Source organism: Falco cherrug, chromosome 5, assembly GCF_023634085.1.
Source record: "Falco cherrug isolate bFalChe1 chromosome 5, bFalChe1.pri, whole genome shotgun sequence".
NCBI classification, from domain to species: Eukaryota; Metazoa; Chordata; class Aves; order Falconiformes; family Falconidae; genus Falco; species Falco cherrug.
In genome coordinates this window covers 58,168,618-58,193,343 of record NC_073701.1, presented here as the reverse complement: position 1 = coordinate 58,193,343, position 24,726 = coordinate 58,168,618, and the positions used below count along the sequence as shown (strand labels likewise).

Sequence of the window (24,726 nt, the reverse complement as noted above, 5' to 3'; positions counted from 1 at the left end):
AAAAACAAGTAGCAACTGGAACTTTTTCAGTAACAGGAAAACAGTTTAAAAGAGGCATCCTAACATTTTTTTTTTATTGAGGATCTGCACTTATGTACTGGAAGTCACTGGAATCCTGAGTCATAAATAAGACCAAGTACTCACTCATCCGGCAATGGACAAAGATGACAGGGAAATGTAGTAATTCTCATGACTGCAGAAGGGTCCTTAATTGGGCACCTCAGGCACAGGTATCTTAAAGAACAGTCACAGAAACTGAATACGACCTCGATTTCACACTACCATCTTCACAGTACATTACTTAGTATGTATGTCTTTAAAAGAAATGTGATACCAATGTTATCATTCTCCACTTCTGCTCAAACTCCAAAAATGCAAGACTGCATGCTTACAAACATGCATCAACAGGTGCACAAAGAATGCATTAAAGGCAGCAGAATTCCCACCAAAAAAGATATATACTAAAGAAACATTACGTAGAATAGCTATGGGACAAAGTTCACAAAATATCCATCACAGAGACTAAGTTCACATTCATATTGCAAAAACCCTCAGTTCAATAAAAAAAATACCAGCAAAAGCATTTAAGACTGCTCTGATGAGGGCCAAATCCAGGCAAACTGCTAGACAAAGAAGAGAAGCTTTTGTTGGAGAAGGACAAGAAAACACCCTCAAAAAGAAAAGAATAAACCCGATATCCTAACACTGACACAGTGGTGTTTTCCTAAAAGGCACTTTGATTTCTCTTATCACTTAAGCCTTTGTGTTTTCAACTCATTCACTTTTGCCAGTCACCACAAGATCTCTCTCCTTGTAGAACATTTCATATGGTTCCAAGACTGCTGAGCTATTTGATTAGCGTGAAATCATGCTTTATGAAGTCTCTGCAAGAATACTGACTGGCTCATACTCAAAGTCCTACACAAAGCATTAAAAGTATAATGAAAGCAGCATACACGTGGTTTGGGAAGGAAAGAAAAAGGGGACAGAATCAGGCCATACGTCTTGTTGACTTCAGAAAAACAAATTACCCCTTTGAATATTGATTGCTTTATGTAGTCAACATTTAAAATTCTTCCTTCAGAATCCATATTCTTAGCCCATTCTTCAGCCAATACAGGCTCTCTTCTACTGACATCAGGCTGTTTTCCTAGATCGATCTGAAACACACAAATACATTATATGGACCCCACCGAAGTGCTTCAGTCATTTTAAAAAACTGCACAAATAGTACTAAGCTTGCCAGTTTCTTATAGTCGGTGCAACTACATTTTCACATCTGCATACCTCAGTTAGCAACTCTTAAGGATCTAAGGCTGTGTCCCCATTAGCAAGTACTGATGAGCAACACAAGCAAATCTTTAGAACAAGACCCCGTGCTGAGGGCCTGGGTGTATATATGTTAATATTTCAGATTTTGGAGGAGGGTATATATATGTGCATTTTAAATAACCTTCTACCCCCAAACACCTCTGAGCTAGCTTCCCATGGACTAAAAGCCTCCGTGCAACAGGAACACATTAGGTATGTGCCACACAGCAAACAAGGCCAATGGGGAGCTTCACTTCAAAAGCACATTCCTGATACACACTACCATATCTTAAGATAGAACTGAAAAACGACTTGGGTTTAGAGATGCTAACCCACACAGACTGCACAGTGTGACAGAAAGATCAGTTTAAGTACACTGCCCCTTAAAAAAAAACCCCAAGGCTCTATGTGCCTTCACACCAAAGTTGCAGAGCTTGTGGTTAGTCTCTGTTTCCAAACTGCACGTTTAAGCACAGCAGAATTCAGCAGCCAGTAATTCCTTGCTCTCTAAAAACATTTTGATGATGGTAACCACCAAGTCAATTTGTGTTTGAACTCTTTAGAAGTTTAAGACATTTGCCTGATTAAGACATATAGGTCAGTGTTATCTTCAGTATGTAGCATTTGTTACACTTTTTCTCATTGATAAATTAACTGATTAAGTGCTAGGCAGCTAGTTTTTACAATTACGCAGTTCACACAGCTACTGCTATTAACACTACTTCAAACTCAATTAAAAAAATAGCATTCAAAACAGTTTAACATGTAACTTGCTTAGATAGTAATCACAAGCACCTAAAAGTAAACATTTTCCACCTATCTGTAAAAGACACCAACAGGAGCCCAAAATGACTCATGATCCAATTACAAGTTCATTCTAGCTTTGGTTCAAGTTATACACAAATCTTTACATTTGTACATCCTAGACATTAATCATCCAATTAAATACTTTGTTTTAATCTTCTTAGCCCTCTTAAAACAAACTGCAACGTCAAAGTGATGAGCCAAGAAAGTTGGTTACTAATCTGCATAGCCCAATTTTACTTAACATCTCTCTATCTGACCACAGAGGAAACACTAAACATTAAATGGGTCACTTTTCAGGGTAGTGATTTGAAGACCATGATAAACCCCATTTCAATAATGTCAAGCTTTCTTTCGAAGCTAAACTCATTTGCAGGCACAAAAATTATATATCCTAGGAGCAGCTGATGATGATCTCATTCTTGTGAATAAATGGTAGGGCAGCATTTGTCACAATCGCATAAACACTTAACTGACCAAGCTTCAAGTGCTACCACTCCTTTAAAAGTGCGCATAAAAAGAAGAAATGCATCTGTATCACATTCATTTACACACTCACTCGTGTAATGACTTCAAATCCTGGTTCTTCCTGCTGATTTATCTTCAGCTCCGGAATAGCATCATTGAGAAAGTCTGCCATTTCTGATGGTGGTCGCCTTTGACTTGAAGGGTCACTTAAACGGAAACTGTCAAAAATATAGTTTGTGACTTTGGAAAATCTTCCCATTGTTACTGTGTATGGATCTTTCTTCAATTTCTGTGTTATAACAAGGAAAACAAGTAAAACACAAAAGCCTCAGATTATTTGGAATTTCTGTACTCAAAGCAAAACAACAGCAAGAGTATTGTAGGTCTCAGTTACTGAAGTTGCAGTATCAGTATTTTCACACAGTGCATTCATTACATGATTAAAACAAGATATCTTAAGTATTAAGATAATACTACCAACTGATTTGAAAGACAGGATAGTAGTGTGCTCAGTAAGCCTGACCTAAGTATAAAAGTGGATCAGATCCACTGTTACCTTTCCAGTGATTAATGACACGAAACATCTTTCTTATGCCTAGCTTCCCTGTCTTCAGAGAGAAAACGCATTCTGAATCATCATGTACTCTGCTAGGAAGCCCACACAAAACTTAATTTTACAACTAAGTTCAGAAACTAACTTAATTCACTCATGAAGATTTTCTTTAACAGATCAGTGCATCAAAACGCCAGCCTCATTCAAGTCAAAATTTCAATTTGAAAATTTGCTGCTGACTTTCATGAGTCCACAAACCCCACCAAATGGTAAGCAGTTTTAGCATTAAGAAAAAAAACCTCCTTTAGGCAATATTGTGCTATTTGCCACTGTATTTCCAGCATCCCCTCAAAACTGTCAGAAAATACCAAAGAATACCTAAGTCAAGGAAAAATTAGAAAATTCTAATTAATGTTTTGGTAACTCCTAAAACTTTTCCTTCTTCCTTTTTCTAAAGGTATCTGTACCCAAATGTACAGAATCACAGACAACATTAACTTGAATGGGTCTGAAAAAGTACCACAGGGGAGTTAAGTTATTCAAACACAGAAGACAGTTTACAATTGTACTTTACTATAGTAAGCATTTGTTTTAGGACACAATAAATGCTTCTACAACGGCAATGATTCAGGGAGTATTTGTGTGACATGGTAGGGTGGGTTTTTTTAATACATGTCTGCAGAATAAAAAATTCAAAGACTGCATACTTGCAATAAGCCATATGATGGTTCATCAAAGAGATTTTCAAAAGACTGAGACAGAGACTTGTTCTGAGAGTTCACAAGAAGAATCCGTTTATCCTGTGGAGATCTGCAATAACATTAAAAAAGGGTTTCTGTAAGTACCACCAGTTTTTCCTGAAAGTATTTTTAGAACCTTTACTGTTTTATGAAGTCACATTTCAGGTTTTGTGCAAACAAAGCAGGTTTGATGCATCACTCTTCATTCTTGGCACAAGTTCACAACACACCACGAAACAGGACTTTCATTTTTCAAAAGATTAGCCACCATCATACTGATTCTGAATTGTACTTGCACTGTTTGAAAAATCATGATGCTTTTGAGAAATTTTTGAGAAATTGCTCTGGAAGATAACTTCTGTCAACCATACATAAATAAAGTTTTCTTTAGTTTTCTATAATTGACAATAGACAACAGAAGTGACACAGGAAAAGAAATTTAGTGAGACAAGGTCAGTCTCAACACAACATGTGCTGAAATGCTTTTAACTTAAGAGTTAGTGAAAAGAGCCCATTGTTACCATACACAGTTAAGGAATTCTTTCTATGAACTAGTAAATCTTAGCTTAAGACATCCTGTAAAATCTTGAAGGAATACAAACTGCTTTTCAATGTACGAAAGCACATCAACAAATTTCTAACCAACAGTATTACAACAGTTACTGTCATAGTAATTCTAAGATTCATACTGATGGGAGCTTAAAAAACACCACAGCCATTGTACTGCAAAACAGAACCATCTCAGTACAGCCCTGCAAATGTATTTCTGTGTAGACTCCAAAAGCTAAATGAATACAAACCTGATTTGGCCTAACTCACTATATTTATACACACTTGTTCTTCAGTATAACATTTGCTTCTCTGACAGGCTTGCATAGGCAGATGAAAACAGTAACAAAGACAGTGGAACTGTGCTGCTCCCAGTATTTAATCTGTTCTTTTGGCATCCCCACCCCCCCCACCCCAATATGCCATCTTCTACCCTCCCTCAGCAGAGATACCCTATCAAATCATTAACCAGCTCCTGAATTACCAGTTTACAGCTCAGTATGTGACAGAAGAGAGAACAACTCAGAAGCCAAGCCTCAGAGTTTGTAGCTAGGCAGAGGAAAGCCAAACACTTTGCCATCTGTGTCTAATCCATTGCAGACTTCCATATATAAAATACCTTTCTATTGCTCTATCCCAAAGTTTAAGTCCACTATTTCTAGTCTTCAAAAGCAAAATTACTTTTACTTTTGTTAGTACCTGCATCATCTACCATGTTATTAAAGTCAAAGATAAGAACTTTAATAAGCGTTATCTCTTTCCCATTCCAACACAACAGGACACTGTTAACACTGACGGATATGAAATGCAACAAGAGATCTCGTTTTGAGACAGCCAGACACCACAGTCATAGTTTTGAGGCAGCAACAGTCACTGGCTTTTGCTAAAAAGCAGCACAGGGGCAAAGGCTGAGTCACACCTTATGTTTTCCTTAACTAAAAGGAGGAAAACTTTGTACCATATCTCCATTTTAATTAAACATTCTCTCTGGACAGCCAGTTGGGTATCAACAGCTACTTGGGTAATGCTCAAAACAAATTTGTGAGCTAGATACTTTACTGAACATTTAACTCAATCCTGTGAGTTAGAAAGTGTCATCTGTACACATGGTGTTTTCTCAATATTAGACTGGTGCCTCCAAAATAGGAAGCACATACTCTTTAAAGCAACGAATTACAAATATTTTGTTCTAGTTCAGCCACTTCACACACACTTTCAGCAATCATGTGATATTTTATAAGGAACAGTGTTAGAGAAGGGCAAAAACTTTTGAGTTAATAGGAACACTGGAAGGAAGTACCCATGACAAAGGCATTTTAGAGAAAAACTGAACTTTCCACCTTAACATCAATATCCCATATATTATCCAGAGGCTGGGATAACAAGTAATTATGTTACCAATTATTTGCTTCTGCCATCCAGAAAGCTGAGTAAACATCTTTTCCTAAAAAGAGGTTGTAAGCTTAGATAGATCATGTATTAAAGCATAAATAATCATTAGGAAGCAACAGAAACTTAGCGAGACTAAAGTCTGTAATTTCCACAACTTACATGGCATATTTGTTCTTTTCTCTTTCCTTAAAAGATAAAATCATCATAACTCACGATTAGACCACAGAAAAGAATTTGGTGCCAGAAGCAGATCTGAACTGGAAGAGAAGAATCTATAAGAAAATTCAAACTGGAAGTTCCTGCTGAGCTCAGTGCTTAACTTTATTCAAATTTAATTTCCATGGCTACCTCAGATTTTTGCTTTAAAGTTCCCACAGTATCTGTTATTGCATTCATCAACACTTAGAACTGTTTGAGGTGGCAATACTAAGCAGCTCAGCACATCCTGAATGCTAGAACATCACCTCAAGGTTCCCTGTTTTACCTTAGCAGAGAACTCATCTGGTAAGCGTTCCTGGACACCACAGTGCACAGCTGCTCGGCCAAATTGCACAAGCCCTGTGCCACTGCCGCCTTCTAAAAGAGACACACGAGGACATAACTGCCTCTCTCTCTACAGTTTCTTCCCCATCTGACCCCACCTGACAGCTGCTGTTTTACACTGTCCCAAGACAAATGTCCACAGCACCCGGCAAGAGGCTACAAAGGACAAGAATTAAGAATCCTCTGGGTCAAATAAAGGAAGAATAAGTGCCCGCTCACTCACCAAAGACTATGTGAAAGAGACCGTGTTTGAAACAGGAACCAAAATCACCACCTATTTCATTTTCATTCAGTGACTCACCAATAAGCATTAACCTTATATAGGAATGTAAAGTGTAATTATTTGCAATACGTGACTCAATACAACTGGAAATAATGCATTTAGTAACACAAACTGTCTAACATTATGTGTAGTAACAAACCAACAAGCAAATTCTGGACAGAACCTAGATGTCTGACTTCCACAAGCCTAGGTGTCCAACTAAATAAAATGGTTTTAGGTATTCTGGTATGTTAGTTTAGATTCCTGCTTTTTTTAAAAAAAAAAAAACCTTCAACCACGAAGTCAAAAGATACAAAGTAATTCCCAAATACGAAAAGATAAAATAACTTGTTACATAGCACAGCACTATCTTGTTGGAAGTATTTTAATAACTTTGAGCAAAAAATATGAAATATAAAATAAACTCAGTCCAAGTGTCTCAACATTAAATACATGGAACTCCACCAAAATTAATGCATGTGTAATTACACATCGGTAGCTGCAAAACCACTTTCATTTACCAACTTCCCTGTTGCTTATTGCTTTTTATGTGTATATACATGTGTGTGTGTGTATGCACACACATATATATATACAAATATTAAGCTCCTTAAATACTGGCAATTAAAAAGAACAGTATCAATTTTAAATTGCTTTTGTTAAAGCCTCAAATGGACTAACTGGAATGAAGATGTAAGGATAATTTTTCATCTAAAACTTTAAAGTTTCTAGTGGATAGTTAATCACAGAAAGTTTTGATTAAGCTAATGCAAACCAGTTTGCTACACTGGCAAATGTACTCACTAGGCCTACTTAAGACTGATCATTAAATACACATTACAGGAATTTGAAGCGGAAGGTTTGAAATATATTACTGCAGTACACAGGCAACAGATCACACAGATAGGGTATAAACCTTTCAGCGACTCACCATACAACAGAGGTGCGCTTCAGTGTTAGCTACATAGGTTGCCCCAAAAACCTGTCCTAGCCTACCAGCAATTGGTCAGAAGATATCCACCAACAAGTAAACACAGAGCAGTATGATCAAAAAGGAACAATTTCCCTGGGCAGGGGGAGGGAGGCAGGGGGATGGCAGGACAACAATACTCCCCTGCACCTGCAGAAGTAATGAAATTAGGAAACTAAATGAAAGGTTTAAGGAAGCAGTCAAAGAGAACCTAGAGAAAGAAACACCACCTCAGGATCGAAGCTGAAGTTGTCATCCAGGATTTCACAATCTACAGTTGTACAGACAATATTCTTAACCTACATGTTTATATTGTCCCCCTAATAGCCTCTCCTTTGGTCTTCCTGAATTTTCCTGTTAAAAAGCTCACATGCGATGCTACAGCCAGTACCATTTCACAGACTGCTCACACTGACTATGCTACCTTTTCCAAGCAGTTGACAGCTGATTATCACAGACTCCAACACCACAGCTTAGCACTGTCAAAGCCTTTCACAAATCAGTTCAGTGAATATAGAACCCTCATGTCCTTTCTAGAAACTTGCCCTCCAGCCTAACAGCATTACTGGGTGACAGCCTTCCTTACCTGTCAAAGGCAACTCTGACCTTGTTGATGATACCAATGTGAGAAGAGCCCTCTATGATGATTCCCACAGTCATTTCACTATCCACCTTCAAAATCTCTCATCAGAATATGATGTTGCAAGTGATGATAAAAAAACACTTTGGAAAACAGAATACCTGTTACACTGATGTTAAACCTGTTATAGGGTAACTGTTGCACCTCACTGCTTATTGTTTCTTCATACTCTATCTACTCTTATTTACCCTCTCGACTTCCTAAATTATACCTATGCCTACATGGTGAGAGCAGAACATTTTATTTTATTCTTCATTTATGCTGTGCCAATCAAAAAGGCTTTTATCCAAGTGAAAAACTTGGACGTAACACAATATAAATACACAACAAAGCCCAAGTATTTAACACCGTGATAGGGTCTAGCTATGTTCACATTCAGAAAATTGATTTGAAGAGTAAAGATCAAGTGTGAAACATTCCCCACAGCAAGAAAATATAGGCATACAGAATTCTGGGGGAAAACATTTATATATAAATTTATTTAGCTGACAGTACTATAAGTTCTCTTACACACTGATGTCAATACTCAGATACTTCACACAAAGTAGATGATCTCAAATTTTAAGACTAATTATCCTATTTAACAAAAGTAGTTCAAGAAGAAGGTTTTAAGTCTACAGTGAGTGTTCACGAGAAGCTTTTGTATCCACTTAAAGGGAGCTACTGAGGTATTATGGAGCTAGCAACACTTCAACAGAGTCTAAAAAATTTCATAAATTGATCCAACTATTTTAAAACTGAAGCCTACATTCCAAACGCATATGCAAAAATCACAATTTCAGTCACCTTGCAAATTTATTCTACTAATAAAAAAACAGAGAAAATACACTAGGAAGCATTAATTTTGTAATGAGTTTCAGATTAAAGTAAACCATTAATTTGTATTTTAAATCAGAACCAATAGTTGTCTGATACTTACTCACTCAGCACAACATGCTTTTCAAGGCATTTAATCAATAGTTTGCTATCTCCATGATGAAAATGAAGAGCTGGAAGCTTCACATCATCCTTCAGACAGAACACCAAATAAGACCACGCCATGCCTCCTTTGTTTTGTTTTATTGATTTCAGATCTGTCAAACTGAACAGGAACGACCACTTGCTTTCTCCATTTGCATGAGCTGTAGCATCTTAAAAACAAAATTATCACATGATTTTAGTTTCACTTCCAGTGTTAGCAATTACAAATGCTTTGTATCTCTCACTGTTCTTAAAAAACAAACCCAAAACCCAAACCCCAGCACTGGTTCTGATAATAATAAAGTACCTACTGCAGCTGCTATTCCTGGATTTCTCTTTGTGCCTCCTCATCTTCTATACACTTCTAAAATAATAAGCAAGTCCACGAGACTGCTCCCCTAAAGCTGCGCCTGCAGTTCATAAATGTGAACAAGCAGTTAGATGGACAACAGCTCTATCAAATTGCAGCAGCGAGCTGAATCCCACCAGCATCTCCATTAGGTAGTACTACTTAAACTAAATGTGATACACATTATAATACTGTATGCTATATATTGCACACAGTATTAGCCAAGTATTGTAAGACTGTTACTGAAGGGAGAAGGAATTGAGAATCTCCTCACCCAGTCCTCTCCCATACTGTGCAAACGTATACACTCTGTGCAAGACTATACAAATTCAAAGAGAAGAGATCAATTTTTACTTTATCAAAGGACACAAAATCGCTAACATATCTGCGGGGAATCTGGCACAGTCCCTGGCCTGCCCCCATCAAATTACAGCAACTAAAAATAAGCGAGAAGGCGCAAAGAGCATAATCCAAGCTAGTAGTGCTCATTGACACTCACTTTAGATGTACTCTGATGCCTGAAGATGAAAAATCAATTCAAGGTAGTGATGTAATAAACCATCCTATGCCTGACAGAGATGCTGGTTTTAGCTTTATATCATGCTAGCGCTAAAAGCTCCTCTCAAACACAGTATCCTAGAAGCAAGGACTGTGCTTCACCCAAAAACATTCATAATCTTAAATCCAAACCCTGTACTCATACATGACAGATGACATTTAAAACCATCACAGATATCGTGAACCAAGCACAATGGTCCCCAGTTATAGCCTGAGAAGTAATACAGGGAAAACAAGTACTATAAAGAAAAATCCTCTGATTCTCCTATAGCAGAAAGATTTCTCAAGAATCACTGTCCTTTCTCTCCCACTTTTTTTTTTCTTTACAACATTTCTACTGAGACACTATAACAAAAGCGATGTAGGTATAAAATTATTTTGTCAAAGTAAAAAAGACGATATAAAAAAAAGACCCATGTACCACATAACTGTACATTCCATCTCCCTCTGCTGTTGCAATATGGAAAGGCACTGGAGTAAGTAAACCACTTGTTTCTTCATTTTCCTTTCTAAAAAACAGCTAGTTTAAGTTCCATTTGTTTGAAAAAATGGAAGAGCCCAACGCAGATAAAACTGCTGCATCATCCAATGTTCATCACAGCAAGAAGTTAGTTTTATTTTCAATACAAATCTGTAGTAATTTAAAGAAAAAAATAGATTGGAGGCACACAGCAGCTATTCCACTGTTAATTTTTTTCCACATCCAGAGATTCACCTCTTACCACAAAGGACTCCCAGCTCTCCAACTCCTAAAAAAATCCATTTTACTGTACCTAAAAGGCAATTCTTCAGTTACGAGTTACCATAAAGAAAAAACAAAACAAAACCCCCCACGCTTAGTTTTTAAGTACCTCCATTTGAATGAGGCTTCTTTTTAAAAGAGACTGTGGTGACCATGTCCCATTCTGCTTCATAACTACTTGGACGGTCTGTTGCTTGGGAACATTTTTCCTTAGGAGTTTGAGTCCACTCCACAACAGAACTGGAATCCTGAGCACACAAAAAAGTAGTGACTATCAAAAAACCACAAGGCATTAAATTTGAGCTAGTTTCTCAGATTCAACAAGAATAAGCATCTTCTTTTTCACAGATTAAGAGAATCTGTAGTACTAAAACCCTAAGAAACATGATACAGTTCAACATAGCAAACTTGGACTTATGACTAAGAGGTCTGTCTTAACAAATTCAAAATGGTCCTAAATATCCTAGCCTCTTTTGCAGACTCTACCAACATAAAGTTTTTAAGTGTAAAACTTCAATCTTCTTTAGTCACATCCTCTTAATACTACTTAAATACCACATATCACTGCATCTTGGTACCCCCATAGACTTTTATTTGTATTCTGCATTACAACAATACCTCTCTGTTTTGAGTCTAATTACAGAGAGTGAATCACCAGACTACAACATAGTAGATGCAGGGTGACTGGTGATCATGATACACTTACATTCATGTGGTCTTTACTATTTATACAATAGTCCCCTTCTATTTTATATATGTACCAAGTAAAAACTAAACAGAGTCACCTACACGTGTACCCCAATAACATGAACTGGGCTGCAGTTCACAAATATGATTCCTACATGTAGCTATTAATATCAATGATCATCACATAAATAGACTTTGCTTCCAGTTATGAGAACACCCACATATAAGAACACAAAATAAAATCTCTGGAGGAACAGCATGACGAACGTTGATAACTAACAAACATACCTTTCCAGCACAAAGGATATTAGAAGTATCCAAAGTATCATCCAGTGGTCTCCAGTCTACTATTACTTCATTTTCCTACAGTACAAATAATCATAAAATTATTAAATACTACACAGCAAAGTACATATCTCCCTATTTACTCACTGTATGATTACAATACAACTGACATATATATAAATGATGAAGACTATGTCAAACATTATATGGTGTTTGGTCATTTACAAAATTCTGAAGACATGTAAAAGGTTTGCCAAACAAGTTATGTGCTCTGCCAACAAATATATGAAGTTTCCGTAACTGCATTATGCAAATACCTTTTCTATGACACGCAGCACTCCTGATATTAAGCTGTCCTGGTCATCATTTTTTCTGCAAGATGAATGAATGAAAACTCCTTCTTGCTCATAGACAACCTATAACACAAAATGGGTAATGAAATAAAAAACCCAAAGACTCTAAGATTTTCTCTCTCCTGTGGTGCTCTATCATTTTGACTCACCTTTATAAGTTAAGTGAACACCTCTACCATGTCATGGGGTTTGTTACCTGTCTTTCCTTCTCACCCCCAAGAACTGTTTTTCACTTAATTAAAACACTAAACAATAGAAAATGGAACTTGTTGAACTTAATTGGTAAGCAACATACTACTATTACTTTGCCAGTAAATCACAAAAAATGCATTCAATACCTAGTATTTTTTAAAATCAGCAGGCAAAGGTTCATATGGAAATGCTACACAGCTTTTAAAACATTAAAAGGCTTTTTCACATTGTCTGCCTTTCCCCACTTTTCATTTACGCGTGTCGCAATGATAATCTTAATTTAAATTAAAAATGGACAGTCTAGTGTACAAAAGATGAACTCCACAGAAATAAAAAATTGCAGCCTTAAATTAAATAATGGTCCAATCCTACATTTGGGGTGAATGGCAAAGGTTCCATTTCAAAGGTAGAATATTTGACAGAGAGGCTTGTTGGAATACACACTGCCCACGTAACTTGTGCATTTAAGCATTTACAAAACTTTTTACAGTATTCTGATCATGCTCATAAATAAAAAAGGAAACCAGAGAATTCTTGTCTGTCATAATTCAGCAGGCTCTCCAAAACTACATGCTAGACATACTCTTAAAAGCTCTACAAATAATGTAAACAGGTTCTGTTTTAAGCTCTCTAAGAGTGGAAAGTCCCTAATATACCAAACTTTGATTTTGTGGAAGTGAAATACATCGAACAGTAACAGTAATTTCTTTACATTCATGTTAATTTCACACAAAGCTGCGAACACTGCCTTAACAAATAAATACTTTTAAAGGCAAGCCCTAATAATTCTTGTCTAATCAAAGCCAGGTATTTTATTTCTTTGGTACTAAAATATCAGTATCTCTTTCTCAACTTACTCGTTTACCAAGTTTTTAATATCATCACATTTGCAGTCAGGTCAGTAAACTAAAAGTGTGCAAGCTTAACAAGGCAGACAAGAACACAGAGCTTAAAAATAGGAATAAAATTCAGTTAACTCTTAATTCTCTTCACTTTATACAAGCAAGAAATTTCTGAAGTGTCCTGTTTAATCACAGAAATATCACTCGGAAGAAATCTCCCTCTTGAAGGTTTATTAACTTCAAGTTACTTTCAAAATATTGGAAGCCTTCTTTCCTCTTCTCTCAAGAGCTTTACTCTCTTTTCTAACAAAAAAGATTCTCCCACTATTTCTACCAAATAACCAGTTTTTAAATTCAGTCCCTGTTTAAACAAGGCAACTTTGGAATTTAGTTAAATTGTACCTTCTATCTCTTTGGACCTGATCTATCACCATAACCAGTCAGAAGTCTGAACCAAAGTGATGAATCACTGCTACAGCTGTCCCAAGGAAAAAACCCACCTATTTGTACCAGAGTTACAGTGGTAGAAGTATGTTCCTGCTAATAACGTTCCTAAGTATCAAAGTATACTTTCTCAGTCTAGAAGGCACGCAATCTAATATTTTTTATTATTTTCCATCCATTAATCTCTCAGGACAAACACTTCCTTCCACAGGAAAGGCAAACATGTTCCCAATGCCACAGTTATCATGTAACTGAAAAATTCTACATTGCTCTTCATAACAGATCCAGCTCCCTGCCCCCTGCTTCACCAAAACAGGCAATAAAACTGAGGAAGTGAGGACATGCTCAGAAGTTTGGAGGGTATCTGTGAAACACTGGGCTTCTCACAGTGCAGCTTATTTCCCTCCTACTGTTACTCAAGAGAAAAAAAATCTCCAATTTTGAAAGGCCAGAAGTCCAAGCTGCTGGGATTCAGTATTATCAAGTAAGGGGTGCAATCTTGTATTTATTTTTTCCAAATGTTATCAAATATTTCACATGAGTGAGTTTAACAAGTGCTATCTTTTTATATCACTGAAAAAAAACGTTGAGTCACAGAGATGGCAGTCTAGCAGATGCAATAATCTAACTAATTTGAAGAAAGGCATGTCATTAGTCTTATAAAAGGTCATCTAGGAAATGCTTTAACAGCTCATCCCACTGCAAAATATTTTGGAAGTTACCATCTTTGAATCATCTGAAATACTGAGCTGCAGTTCTATGTAAGGTAAGTTCAGCAGTACTATGTAAGGTAACTCCATACCTCAATTTGAATAAGCTGATTTCAGGAACATGTTTTTATAGTGGTAGCACCTGAAGATTAGCTACACTGGACAGTCATATTTCACACAATGTTTTTTGCAACCTGAAAATGCAAAAACGGTACTAAGTACTCTTATAGCATCTTACAGTAAAATGTAGTTTGTGATAGATTTTTGTTTTCTGGTATTACAGCACTGGCAAGCTATTAGCCAATTCGAAGATGGTAAGTAACATAAAATTACACACACGAGTACTAAGGAAAGTATCAAATTGAAAGACAGTATACCAACAGTTACATGTGGGTAAAGAAACATCCATTAGTTGGTAATTCCTGTAACACTGCAGCCCAACCCCACAAACCAAGTGGCCCACAAACGTATGTATGAGCTCAGTGCCTCCGCTGCCCAACAATCAGGCAAATGCCTCCTCAATCAGCACACATGAACATTTCAAGCAGCCAGGAAAACAGACATTTCAAAATCAGGCAACAGCAGCATACACTGCCGCTTGCCTGAACAGCAGGTTACTGCAGAACATTTAAGATAAGTACCTTGAAATAAGATGTGGGAGAACAGACAGCAAATGTTGGAGGATGATCAGAAGCATCATTAAACACTAAGGACCTGTGTAAATTGTATACACAAAATCTACGTAGTGAGATTCCGTTATGCATGGAGGGAGCAGAAGGACCTAGATATGAACAGGGCAGGACAGTAAAACCTTTGCCCCCTTATTAGCAGTTAAAGTCACTATAACCCCAAAAATCTGACCAAAACCTGCAACAGTATTACCTGTCAACACCACCTGCATAGAAAAACCACCTCATCTCCGCTACATCTTGATAACTTTTTGCCTTCAGTGACAGAGGACTGTGATCTGGAAAGGCCTTATTACACAGTGTGTGAACATCTCAAGAGTTTTAAAAAATGTCACCTGTTCAGTTAGTCAATTACGCTTCTTTGAGACACGAAAACACACTACTGGCTCACCTTGGTTTTGTACTATTCTTTGTTTTACATATTTCATCATGGTCTCTTTTTCAAAGGTGAGAAATAGGTAGAGTCAAGCTCAATCTTTCATTTTCTTTTCATATGATTAGAGCCATCACTCCTCCTTTAAGTCAACATCAACAAGCCCATCATGAAAAAAGACAAGTTCATGTTAAGAAATGCACACCATAGGTAATTAGGCAAGTCATCATGTCCCTAGGATTTTAATCAAAACCTAAAAGTATTCCTCACATTATATACATATGTATATTACAGCCCATCCACCCAGTAAGACACCTGTGCTCTGCATAGTCAACCCACTGGTCATGGAAACAGAACCCCAGGGAAGAAGAGCAGCTTATGTTGCTCAGATGCTCGAGGCCAAAAAAGTTGTCTCACCATTAAAGGCCTAACTACAGATTTAAGCAATGATTCTTTTGTTTTCTTCTACACCTATTTGCAAACATCTGTTGAACTGTCCATGGAGATGCATCCTCCTCAGGTTTAGATGTTATTACATACATGCAAGCCAGGCCCAATGAAAAAAGAACATTAGAGTGTTTGTCAAAAGCACACACTAACACAACCAACAAGGTGTAATGTGACAGGAGCTAAATAACTTTGAAAATTACTTCATTTCAAACAAATTGTAATTCTGTCTGGTAGATGTACATTTATCAGAATTACTCAAAGATTTTCAGACATCTTACTAGCTTAAAGCTAGCTCTATGCAAAACTGTTTCCAGATTTATTCACCTATAGCATGACTACTTAAAGGAAACCTACCACTGTAAAAGCACTCAGTTGGCAACTTTTTTCTATGAAGAAATGATGGAGAAAGGGCGGGGGGGGGGGGGGGGGGGGGAAGAGAAGAGAGAGAGAAGTTTGCACGATTTAAGTATTACTTTTTAATAATCTTAAAATTTCAAGTTTGCAATAATATGTACCCGAGCAGCTTATGTTCATAGGTCTTTCCTGTCAAGCAAGTCCACACTTGCAACATGCAAGCATGACTTACACCACATTTATTTTTCCAGTTCTACAGAATGAAAACTAGACCTACTACCTATTTGATTCATAATCCTACCAAAAACTAGAAATTGATGTAAGAGTTTCCAAATGCTGCTGCTAAGCCACTTTGACCTGCTTTTTAGGTTTTTTTCCAGGGGCACTACAGAAGTCAAAGGCAAAATCACAATTCATTCTACTCAGCCATTAAAAGCGCTGCGTTGCGCAGAGACCACAGCTATTCCACTTCATAGATGACAGAGGGTCTGTAGGAACAGGGAACCACAGCACAAAATTCAGGAAAGCTGCACTGAGCAATAGCTCCCTACCCACCTACTATAAAAAAAACAGAGGGAAGCAGCAGGATGTAGGCTCAGTTTACATGTCATGTCATATGCTAGTTAAGGTTCTGGAAAACTGTTCAAATATTTATATTCCCTGTCCAGCAGAAAATAGCTTCCTGAAGTCCCACTGTTGTCCCAGTAACATCTGCTGAGAAAAACTGTATCATTCTTAATACTGTAAGGACACAGCACAGACAATTTGTACCTCCAGCTCATTGTACTGCTTACAATGAGCAGTCACCAGACAATGTAACTTTTTTTGCCAAGGACATAGGCGAGCAGGTGGCCTTCAGCATACCACATCAGCAATTACAGTATATGCCAGAACACAAGCAAAGCTTTGGAAATAAACGCCTGCCATTTGACAGCAATTTACAGCCCTGTGCTATCAGCTAGTGAAAGACAACAACGCTGCATCCAAAGACGAGGTGTAGAAGCCAACAAAAAAGGAGCTAGGATGTGGGGCTACCACAGAACAGGGTGGTCCTGCCCTCCTCACCCATGTATTTCCCACCCTGCATGTGCTGGGCACCTAAGTACTAGCTGATGCCACATGCACTGACTGTTCATACCTTATACTCTTTGCTCTTACCTCTGTCACACACCAACAAACTGCCAAACACAGGACACTTGAAAGAATGGAGCAGCACAGCAACTCTCCCAGGTAGTCAGCTAGTCCCATCTTTCAGACACTTCATACTGTCTCTCCCTCTGCTCTTATCCAGCTCGCTCTCCTTTTCTGCCAGAGCGTACAGCTCGGGGCCCGCACTGCTCTGCCAAGATGCCATCCAGCTTCTCATGCCAGATGCAGCTTGCAGCACTTACACAGTGAAGCAGCCACTGCCCTCCAGTCATTAAGTAGCTACAGCACTGTACAAATCCCAATTCTAACAACTTTTCAATAGCATTTACTTCATTTTTGGCTCATATTAGAGAATTGGGTAGAGGACCTCGTTGTGGATTCAACAGCTGAAGCAGCAAGTAGGCGTGCTTGTAAGAAAGCGACCGAGTAAGAAAGTCTGAATGCTCCACAGACTACAAATTAAGGAAAAATGGGTCTGCCTGCAAACATTAACAACAGATATAGCAGCTGTACAGCATCTTATTTTCAGATTCTGACTGAAGGTAAACAGAAAGATGCAACACAGTAAGGAAACAACTACAGGCCAATAAAATAAATCCAGTTTAGACAACGGTTATCCTGAGAGACCTTACATCCACAAAAGGAAGCACCTTAGTTTAGAGCTGTGCTTTAAGTTACAAGAAACATAATGCAACTTAAAAAACTGCATTATGCTGCTTTAATTTCCATCTCCCTCTTTGGAATAGCTGAGGTTTCCCCGGAGCTTATTCACACATCCACTGCTAAACTGTCACCAGGCACATCAAAGTACCTACTACATTAATAATCTGATCACTGAAAGCAGACATGCCGAAACATTTGAGTGCTCTGCAAAGCATCAAGGTAACACTACTTGACCAACATGACCTTCTGCTCCACAGAAGATGTTACAATTTCTGGCATTTCAATTTTAAGAAAAATGTAAAGCTGTAACCTTACACATCTGTTTGCTGAGCCTATGGCTCAACCTTCTGCCTATGACAGCAAAATCTCATGCCCTGCTACTTTACTTAAAAGAGTTAAAGTCTTACAAACACCAAGTTTCTAAGGGGTGGGAAATCCCACAAATACTGTTCATGTTGTGACAAACAGGAGAAAGCTCACAACACTAGGAACCACATAGTGTAAGAAAGATTTCCCGCTTGACAACAGTTAGGTTTTTCAAGTTCTGCCTTTAGTGCACTCAAGATTTCTTGAACCACAAAGTACTTCTGCTACTTGTGCAACATGAGATACCAGTGAAGATACAAGTCTATTCAGGGTACTGAGAGTAAGAGCTTGAGGTGGTAACACACTACTTCTACCATGAACACTTCTGCAAGAGAAACCTTTCATAAATAGAAAACAGAAAGAATATCAAGAAATTTCAGAATTATCAGTGAACTGCTCTACATTCAAGCATAATGAAACCATAACTAAATTCAAAAGAGGCAAAAGCTTCCATTCACAAAGAAAACCTATGAAGTACAATATATTCAGAAAGGATTATGATTCCGTACATCATAAATTATAAAGGCTGAAAAAGTCACAATGAAGGTTTTAAATCAAGTGCTTAATAAAATGGCACAACAATGCATAGTATAGGAGTCTCTGTGCCCCAAAATTTAACTAGTAGAAGGTGCAGCAAGACACTGCCTACTCCACAGAATATATATACATCTAAAATAATCTGCTATATCTGTGCCTACAAACTACCTGAAGGATGAAAAGCTAATTTTAACAGACTATATTTTAAATCTCTTTGCTGGTCCTGGCTACAAAAACAGCCCTCAACAGCAAACCCACACACTACCCCCCGACAACACTACAGCATTTACCACAGCATTATTGTTTAGCAGTAGCTGCAGTGCTACTTGAACACTTCTAGTAGCTGAACTGGCCAAACACCTGAGCTTAGACCTGAAGCTCAGATGTTTGGCCAGTTAAAGCTCTGTAACTTTAAGAGCAAGGACACAGGCAAGTGAAAAAAAACCATCCCTGACAGACGATGTGTCAATTGGTAATCTGAGAAAGATCTAACAGCCCATGTGCTGAAAATACTCTGAACACCAAGAGCATAAAACAGAAATCATTACTGTCTTTAGATCAGCTTTCATAATAGCCTATACACTAACAGACTAAAGTTGATGTTTGTACTCCTCCCCATACACAACTTTTTACCTCATTTTCTACCCTGGTTTTCCGTTATAAGGGTGAACCCAAGGTTAGTCCTCTGAAATAAGGAAAACAAACTGCCATTTGCTAAGCAAGAAAGAGAAAATATACTTGCTTTCATGCATATAGTCAAAAGTACCAAAAATGAAAGACCTTACTGCCAAGTCACTTGCAGAAAAAAACAGCAACTCTAAGAAAGGGAGAAAAACTAAAGCTCACACTGTTCTAGTGCAGTTGGTCATTAATAAAGAATGAGTCACGACTCCAGAACTCAACAGCATTCACTTAAGTCTTCCAGAACAGAGTTAACCATATAGAGAAAATGAAAAGAACCTCCCAAGATACAAAGCAGCAAGAAGAAACAAATAGGACAAAAATCCCAAGTAAACTAGTACATACAGTTAGATGAGGTAATCAAATTTATAATTCATATCCTATTAACATATGGAGCAGAAGCCAGAGACAACATCAAATAGCCACACTGTGAATCCACTGATATTAAATGATGTCTGGGGGGAAAAAAATGTGATAGAGAAGGGGGAAGGCAAACAGGGTAAAAATGTAATGGAAACCACAACCTTCCATGGTTTGCTGAAACAAGATTTCATGAAAGCTGAGACAATGCAGGCTATCCCAGCTGCTTAATATATTACCATGTGCATTCCATGGGAATTACTTTGTGTGATATTTTTGCAGAAAAGCACACACACATTACTTTCATGTGATAAAATCTGCCAAATGAGACTGAAGCACCCCACATACTAATGCCTACTACTCTATCAGAAACTCACCACCTGAAACACCTCATTACAACACGGCCAAAAGGAAAAATGTAATTAATGTAGGACATCCATAGCTTGGAAACACACTGGAAAGCAAAATGCTTTAAGTGAGAATTCTGGGTCTGTACCACCTTACACTGTGTTTATTCCATCTGGAGTGAAGTTTCACTAGTTTGTGAGCCATTCTAAAATCCTGCTGCCACCCAAAGGAACAATTTGTGATCCAATGTGCTCCTTAGACCAATAGAAAACTAACCCAGCCAAAAATAAGCACACACAGTTCAATGTACTCTTTCAGCCTGCTAAATGAAATCACCCAGAGATCAAAGGAGCACAGTTACCAAGCAAGCAGAAGTGCAACACACAGGCAGGTAGGTCTAGAGGATGGAACCGCTCCTACTGAGAGCAGTGAAACTTCACATCAGCCCAGCCACTTCACGAAGTCAGAGAAAACACAAGTGTCATTTTTTCTCTGTATCAAGAGAGACATGGCAAAGAACGTTACTGAACTAGCAGTTGCATTAACCATGTGCATTAGTATTGTGGATGTGGAATAACTGAAACAGAGTTTTGTAACATCTTAAGAGATTTAGTCTCAGACAGACTTTTTTTTTTAAAAAAGGAACAATGAATATGTAGCAAATTTACAAACTACTAATTCACAATAGTTTTAGCCTCTCATATAAACTATGATAATATAGCTGCTTTCAGGAGAAACTTCCTGAAGAAGATCCCAATAAAAAACTATGTGGGGGGAAAAAATAAAAAGCTGCAGAAAGAAAATATTTACCACCATCCAGTAAACTGCTAGACTGACCTTAAAATGGACAAAACCAGAAGAGTAACTTTTCTCTGTATACATAAAAAATGGATGTACATAGCTAGAAACAGCTTGGAGGACAGTATGACTATCCTTACATTTACGGCACCTAAGAGCAGTAAAGAACTCAAAGTTTTAACAACTCCAACTGAACAAATTGCCTGCCCCATCAGTTCTGGTTGAAACAGGTATGGAAAACTGGCACAAGCAAAATCTCTACTGAATTTTCCAGCTAGCTAAATGCACTTCTCGGCACCCTCAGAGATGCACAGACACAACTAATTACATATGCTCTCTTATGCCGAGATCAGCGTGAGCTGAAATAGTCATTTGCTGCCATATGCTGGAAAAGTGAACTTGAAGATTATCACATTCTAAACGTGGCTACATACAGTCAGGCACTACACTACGATATTAAATCTCAGAAAAATGATCCACGTGCTTGGGAGCCCAGCATTGCAAAGAAACACTTTTAGAAAACAGTCACGGAATGAAAATACTTCTACAATAAAACCATATGGACACAACTCGGATCTGTTGGTGGGGAGGAGGGAGGCAGCTGCCGATACCTTTCCTCCTGTGTCCTCAAACTAGGCCAGACACTTGAACCCGCGTCAAGCCCCACCGTTTCATTCAGGAACGCTCGGCAGCGATAGGGCACGCAAAAATCTTGACGTTACCAAGTTACCCACTGACGAGGCTCTGTATCCACCGGCTACCGGCGCACGGGCCAGGAGAGAGGCCAGCGACGTCCAGCAGCACCCCTGGGACAGGCGGCCGGTAGACAGAACATGTCTCCTTCCTCCACCTCAGCCTCAGAGCCTGCTCCGCGGAGGCCAAGCCCCGGCTCCGGGGCTGCCCACCTCCGGCGGAGAACGGCCTCTTCCCGCACCGGGGCCGGCTCTCCGCGCAGCCCGGAGCCGAGTCGGGGCGGCGTGGGACGCTGCCGGGGCGGCTGGCGCTGCGACGTGCCGCCGCACCCGCGCCGGACAGGGCCCAAGCCCGGCCCGCCGGCCGCGACCCCCTCCCGCGCAGCCGCGCCGGGCGGCGCAATGGGCCCGCGTCCGCCGCCGCCGCCAGACCCAGGCCCGCCCGAAGGCGGGACGGCCCGGGTCCCGAGGGGTGGGCCCGGGTCCCGAGGGGAGGATAGGCACCCACGCAGGGGCCCGGCCGCCCCTTCCCGCGGCCCGACAGCTGGGACGACCCCAGCCCGGACACGGCGAGGCACCCGAGGGGCGAGGACGGCAGCCACGGCCGCCCGCGCGGGACCCGGGCCCAGCCCGCCCCCGTTACCTTGCCGCTCGGAGGCGCCGCCATGTTGCCTACGAGTGTTTATGATGACGTTGCGCTCTTCACGTGCTTCCCCGCCGCTCCACAACAACCCCCGTCAGCCCCTCCGCGGCCGGGCGGGCGGCGCAGGCGCACTCGGGCGGAGCAAGCGCCACCGCCGCCGCCGCCAGCGCCGGGGCAGGGAGAAGCGCGCCGGCCACGGACGGGAGCGGCCGGGCCCGGCGGGGGGCGGGGCTCCGGCCACGGGGGCGGGCGGGAGAGCCGAGCCCCGCCCCCCGCCGGGGCCTCCGCGGGCGGCGGCAGCCTGCGCTCCTCGCAGCGCGCCGGCAGGGAAGCGGGGAAAATGGCGGGTTTATTTCTTTTTCTGTCGGCCGTGTCCCGTCCCCCGCAAAGGCTGCGCTCTTTTCCCTTGGTCTTTCCGCTCCGTTTGAATCCCTCACGCGCGGCGCCCTGCCAGGCTGGCCGGTGCCCCGCCGCGGGGAAGCGGATTGCGGGTGGGCCGGGCAGGCAGCCCCCGCGGCCCGCCGCGCTGCTCCTTGTCCCGCCGCGCAGGCTCCAGGGGGAGGCGCGGGGCTGAGGGGCGGTGGAGCCCGGGCTGCAGCCGGGCCGTTACCCGGCGGGGCGCTGCCGGCCCGGGGCGTGCTGCCCCTCCGCGGCGCTGCGAGCGGCAGTGGCCCGGCTGGGTCGTACAAGTATGGCCGTAAGGGGAAGGGAGCCCGGCGGCTCCTCACCCTGACAGCCTTTCCTGAGCCACAATGACAATTTGAGGGCTGTTGAAAATCTGATACAAAGCACACATTGTACTCTCTCTAGTTTTCTGTCTCTTCCCACTCTTGCACGATGTAACCGTCAAGGAAATAACTGGCCCACAGGCGCTGCTAAGCTGCCCTAATACTCATGGACCAGATTTCTGCTGTTACTGAAAAATACACCACTTGCAGGATGATGGCTTTCGACACGGAACACGTTCGGTTTTATCACGGGATAAAGTAAAATCCCATCAATGTTAGAAAATATTCAGCATTCATACGTATACAGATTTATAAAGTCTGAAACAATCCTGCAGATGTCAACAGGTTTTGATTGGGCGTCTTTACCTCGAAGAGCTTGAAAAAAATTAGCTTTCAGTCAGCGTCTACACCATTTGATCCTGCTGAAAGCCATAAATAAAGATGGTTTTTAAGGTGTCTGTTATATTCAAGCACCTTATAAAATCTTTTGAGCAAATAGTATATCCCCAAATATTGTTTATTTGAAACAGATTGATGAGCTGCTCACAGGGAAGTGATTTGCTAATCTGAAGGAGTAAAGGTAATTTTTTTCTTTGTCCTGTGCTGGTTTTGGCTGGGATAGAGTTAATTTCCTTCATAGGATGGGCTGTGTTTTGGATTTGTGCTGGAAACAGTGCTGATAATACCGAGATGTTTTTATTATCACTGAGCAGCACTTACACAGAGCCCAGGCCTTTTCTGCCTCTCACCCCACCCCAGCAGCGAGCAGGCTGGGGGGGCACAAGCAGTTGGGATGGGACACAGCTGGGACAGCTGACCCCAACTCCGACAAAAGGAATATTCTCTACCATATGACATCATGCTCGGCATATAAAGTTAGGGGAAGAAGCAGTGGAGGACATTCAGAGCAATGGCATTTGTCTTCCCAAGTTACCGTCACCCGTGATGGAGCCCGGCTTTCCTGGGGATGGCCGAACACCTGCCTGCCCATGGGAAGCGGTGAATGAATTCCTTAGTTTGCTTTGTTTGCGCACTTGGGTTTTGCTCTACCTGTTAAACTGTCTTTATCTTAACCCACGAGCTCTCCGGTTTACTCTTCTGATTCCCCCATCGCACCGCGGGGGGGAGCATGTGAGCGGCTGCGTGGGACGGCTGCCGGCGGGGGTTAAGCCACCAGTGTCTGTCATAAAATGGCATTACAATTTACTCCGGACTTCTCAAATTAAAACCTCATTTGGCTAGGTTAACACCCATGCTTTACTTTTTACCGTGGAAAACCAGATTTGCGGTTCTCGAGAAAAATACTGATTTGCTTCAAAGTTGTGGGAGCCTGTCGTTACTCTACATAAACATGCATAAGGATGAGAAAATAAAATAAAACCACAGTCAGAACACAAGTCCTTGTAGTATTACCTAGGTCTGGAAAGCTGTATGGGCATAGAAAAAATGGGCATCATAGCTTTGATGGTCCCTTGCTTTGAATTTAGTAAGAGCACAACGGAGTGTTACGGTGAATACAAGGAAGAAGGCTACCCATTAAA

At 40.4% G+C, this 24,726-nt stretch overlaps 1 protein-coding gene across 3 annotated transcripts in view; it reads right to left on the bottom strand.

The window, feature by feature from the left end:
- Window positions 1-22,654, bottom strand: part of TBC1D15 (TBC1 domain family member 15) — a 37,235-nt gene extending 14,581 nt beyond the window's left edge. Inside the window, exons 1-8 of one of the 3 annotated variants that reach the window (XM_055710549.1) lie at window positions 22,458-22,654; window positions 12,131-12,229; window positions 11,817-11,891; window positions 10,951-11,089; window positions 9,152-9,362; window positions 3,844-3,946; window positions 2,675-2,872; window positions 1,032-1,160 (exon numbers count right to left, since the gene is read on the bottom strand). In XM_055710549.1, coding sequence (XP_055566524.1) covers window positions 1,032-1,160; window positions 2,675-2,872; window positions 3,844-3,946; window positions 9,152-9,362; window positions 10,951-11,089; window positions 11,817-11,891; window positions 12,131-12,229; window positions 22,458-22,481 — 978 coding nt within the window. In that variant the 5' untranslated portion in view covers window positions 22,482-22,654. Of the gene's footprint in view, window positions 1-1,031; window positions 1,161-2,674; window positions 2,873-3,843; window positions 3,947-9,151; window positions 9,363-10,950; window positions 11,090-11,816; window positions 11,892-12,130; window positions 12,230-21,844; window positions 21,958-22,457 lie in introns of those variants that run through there. The other 2 variants (XM_055710548.1, XM_055710550.1) reach the window with 2 other exon arrangements.
- Window positions 22,655-24,726: the final 2,072 nt, after the last annotated feature.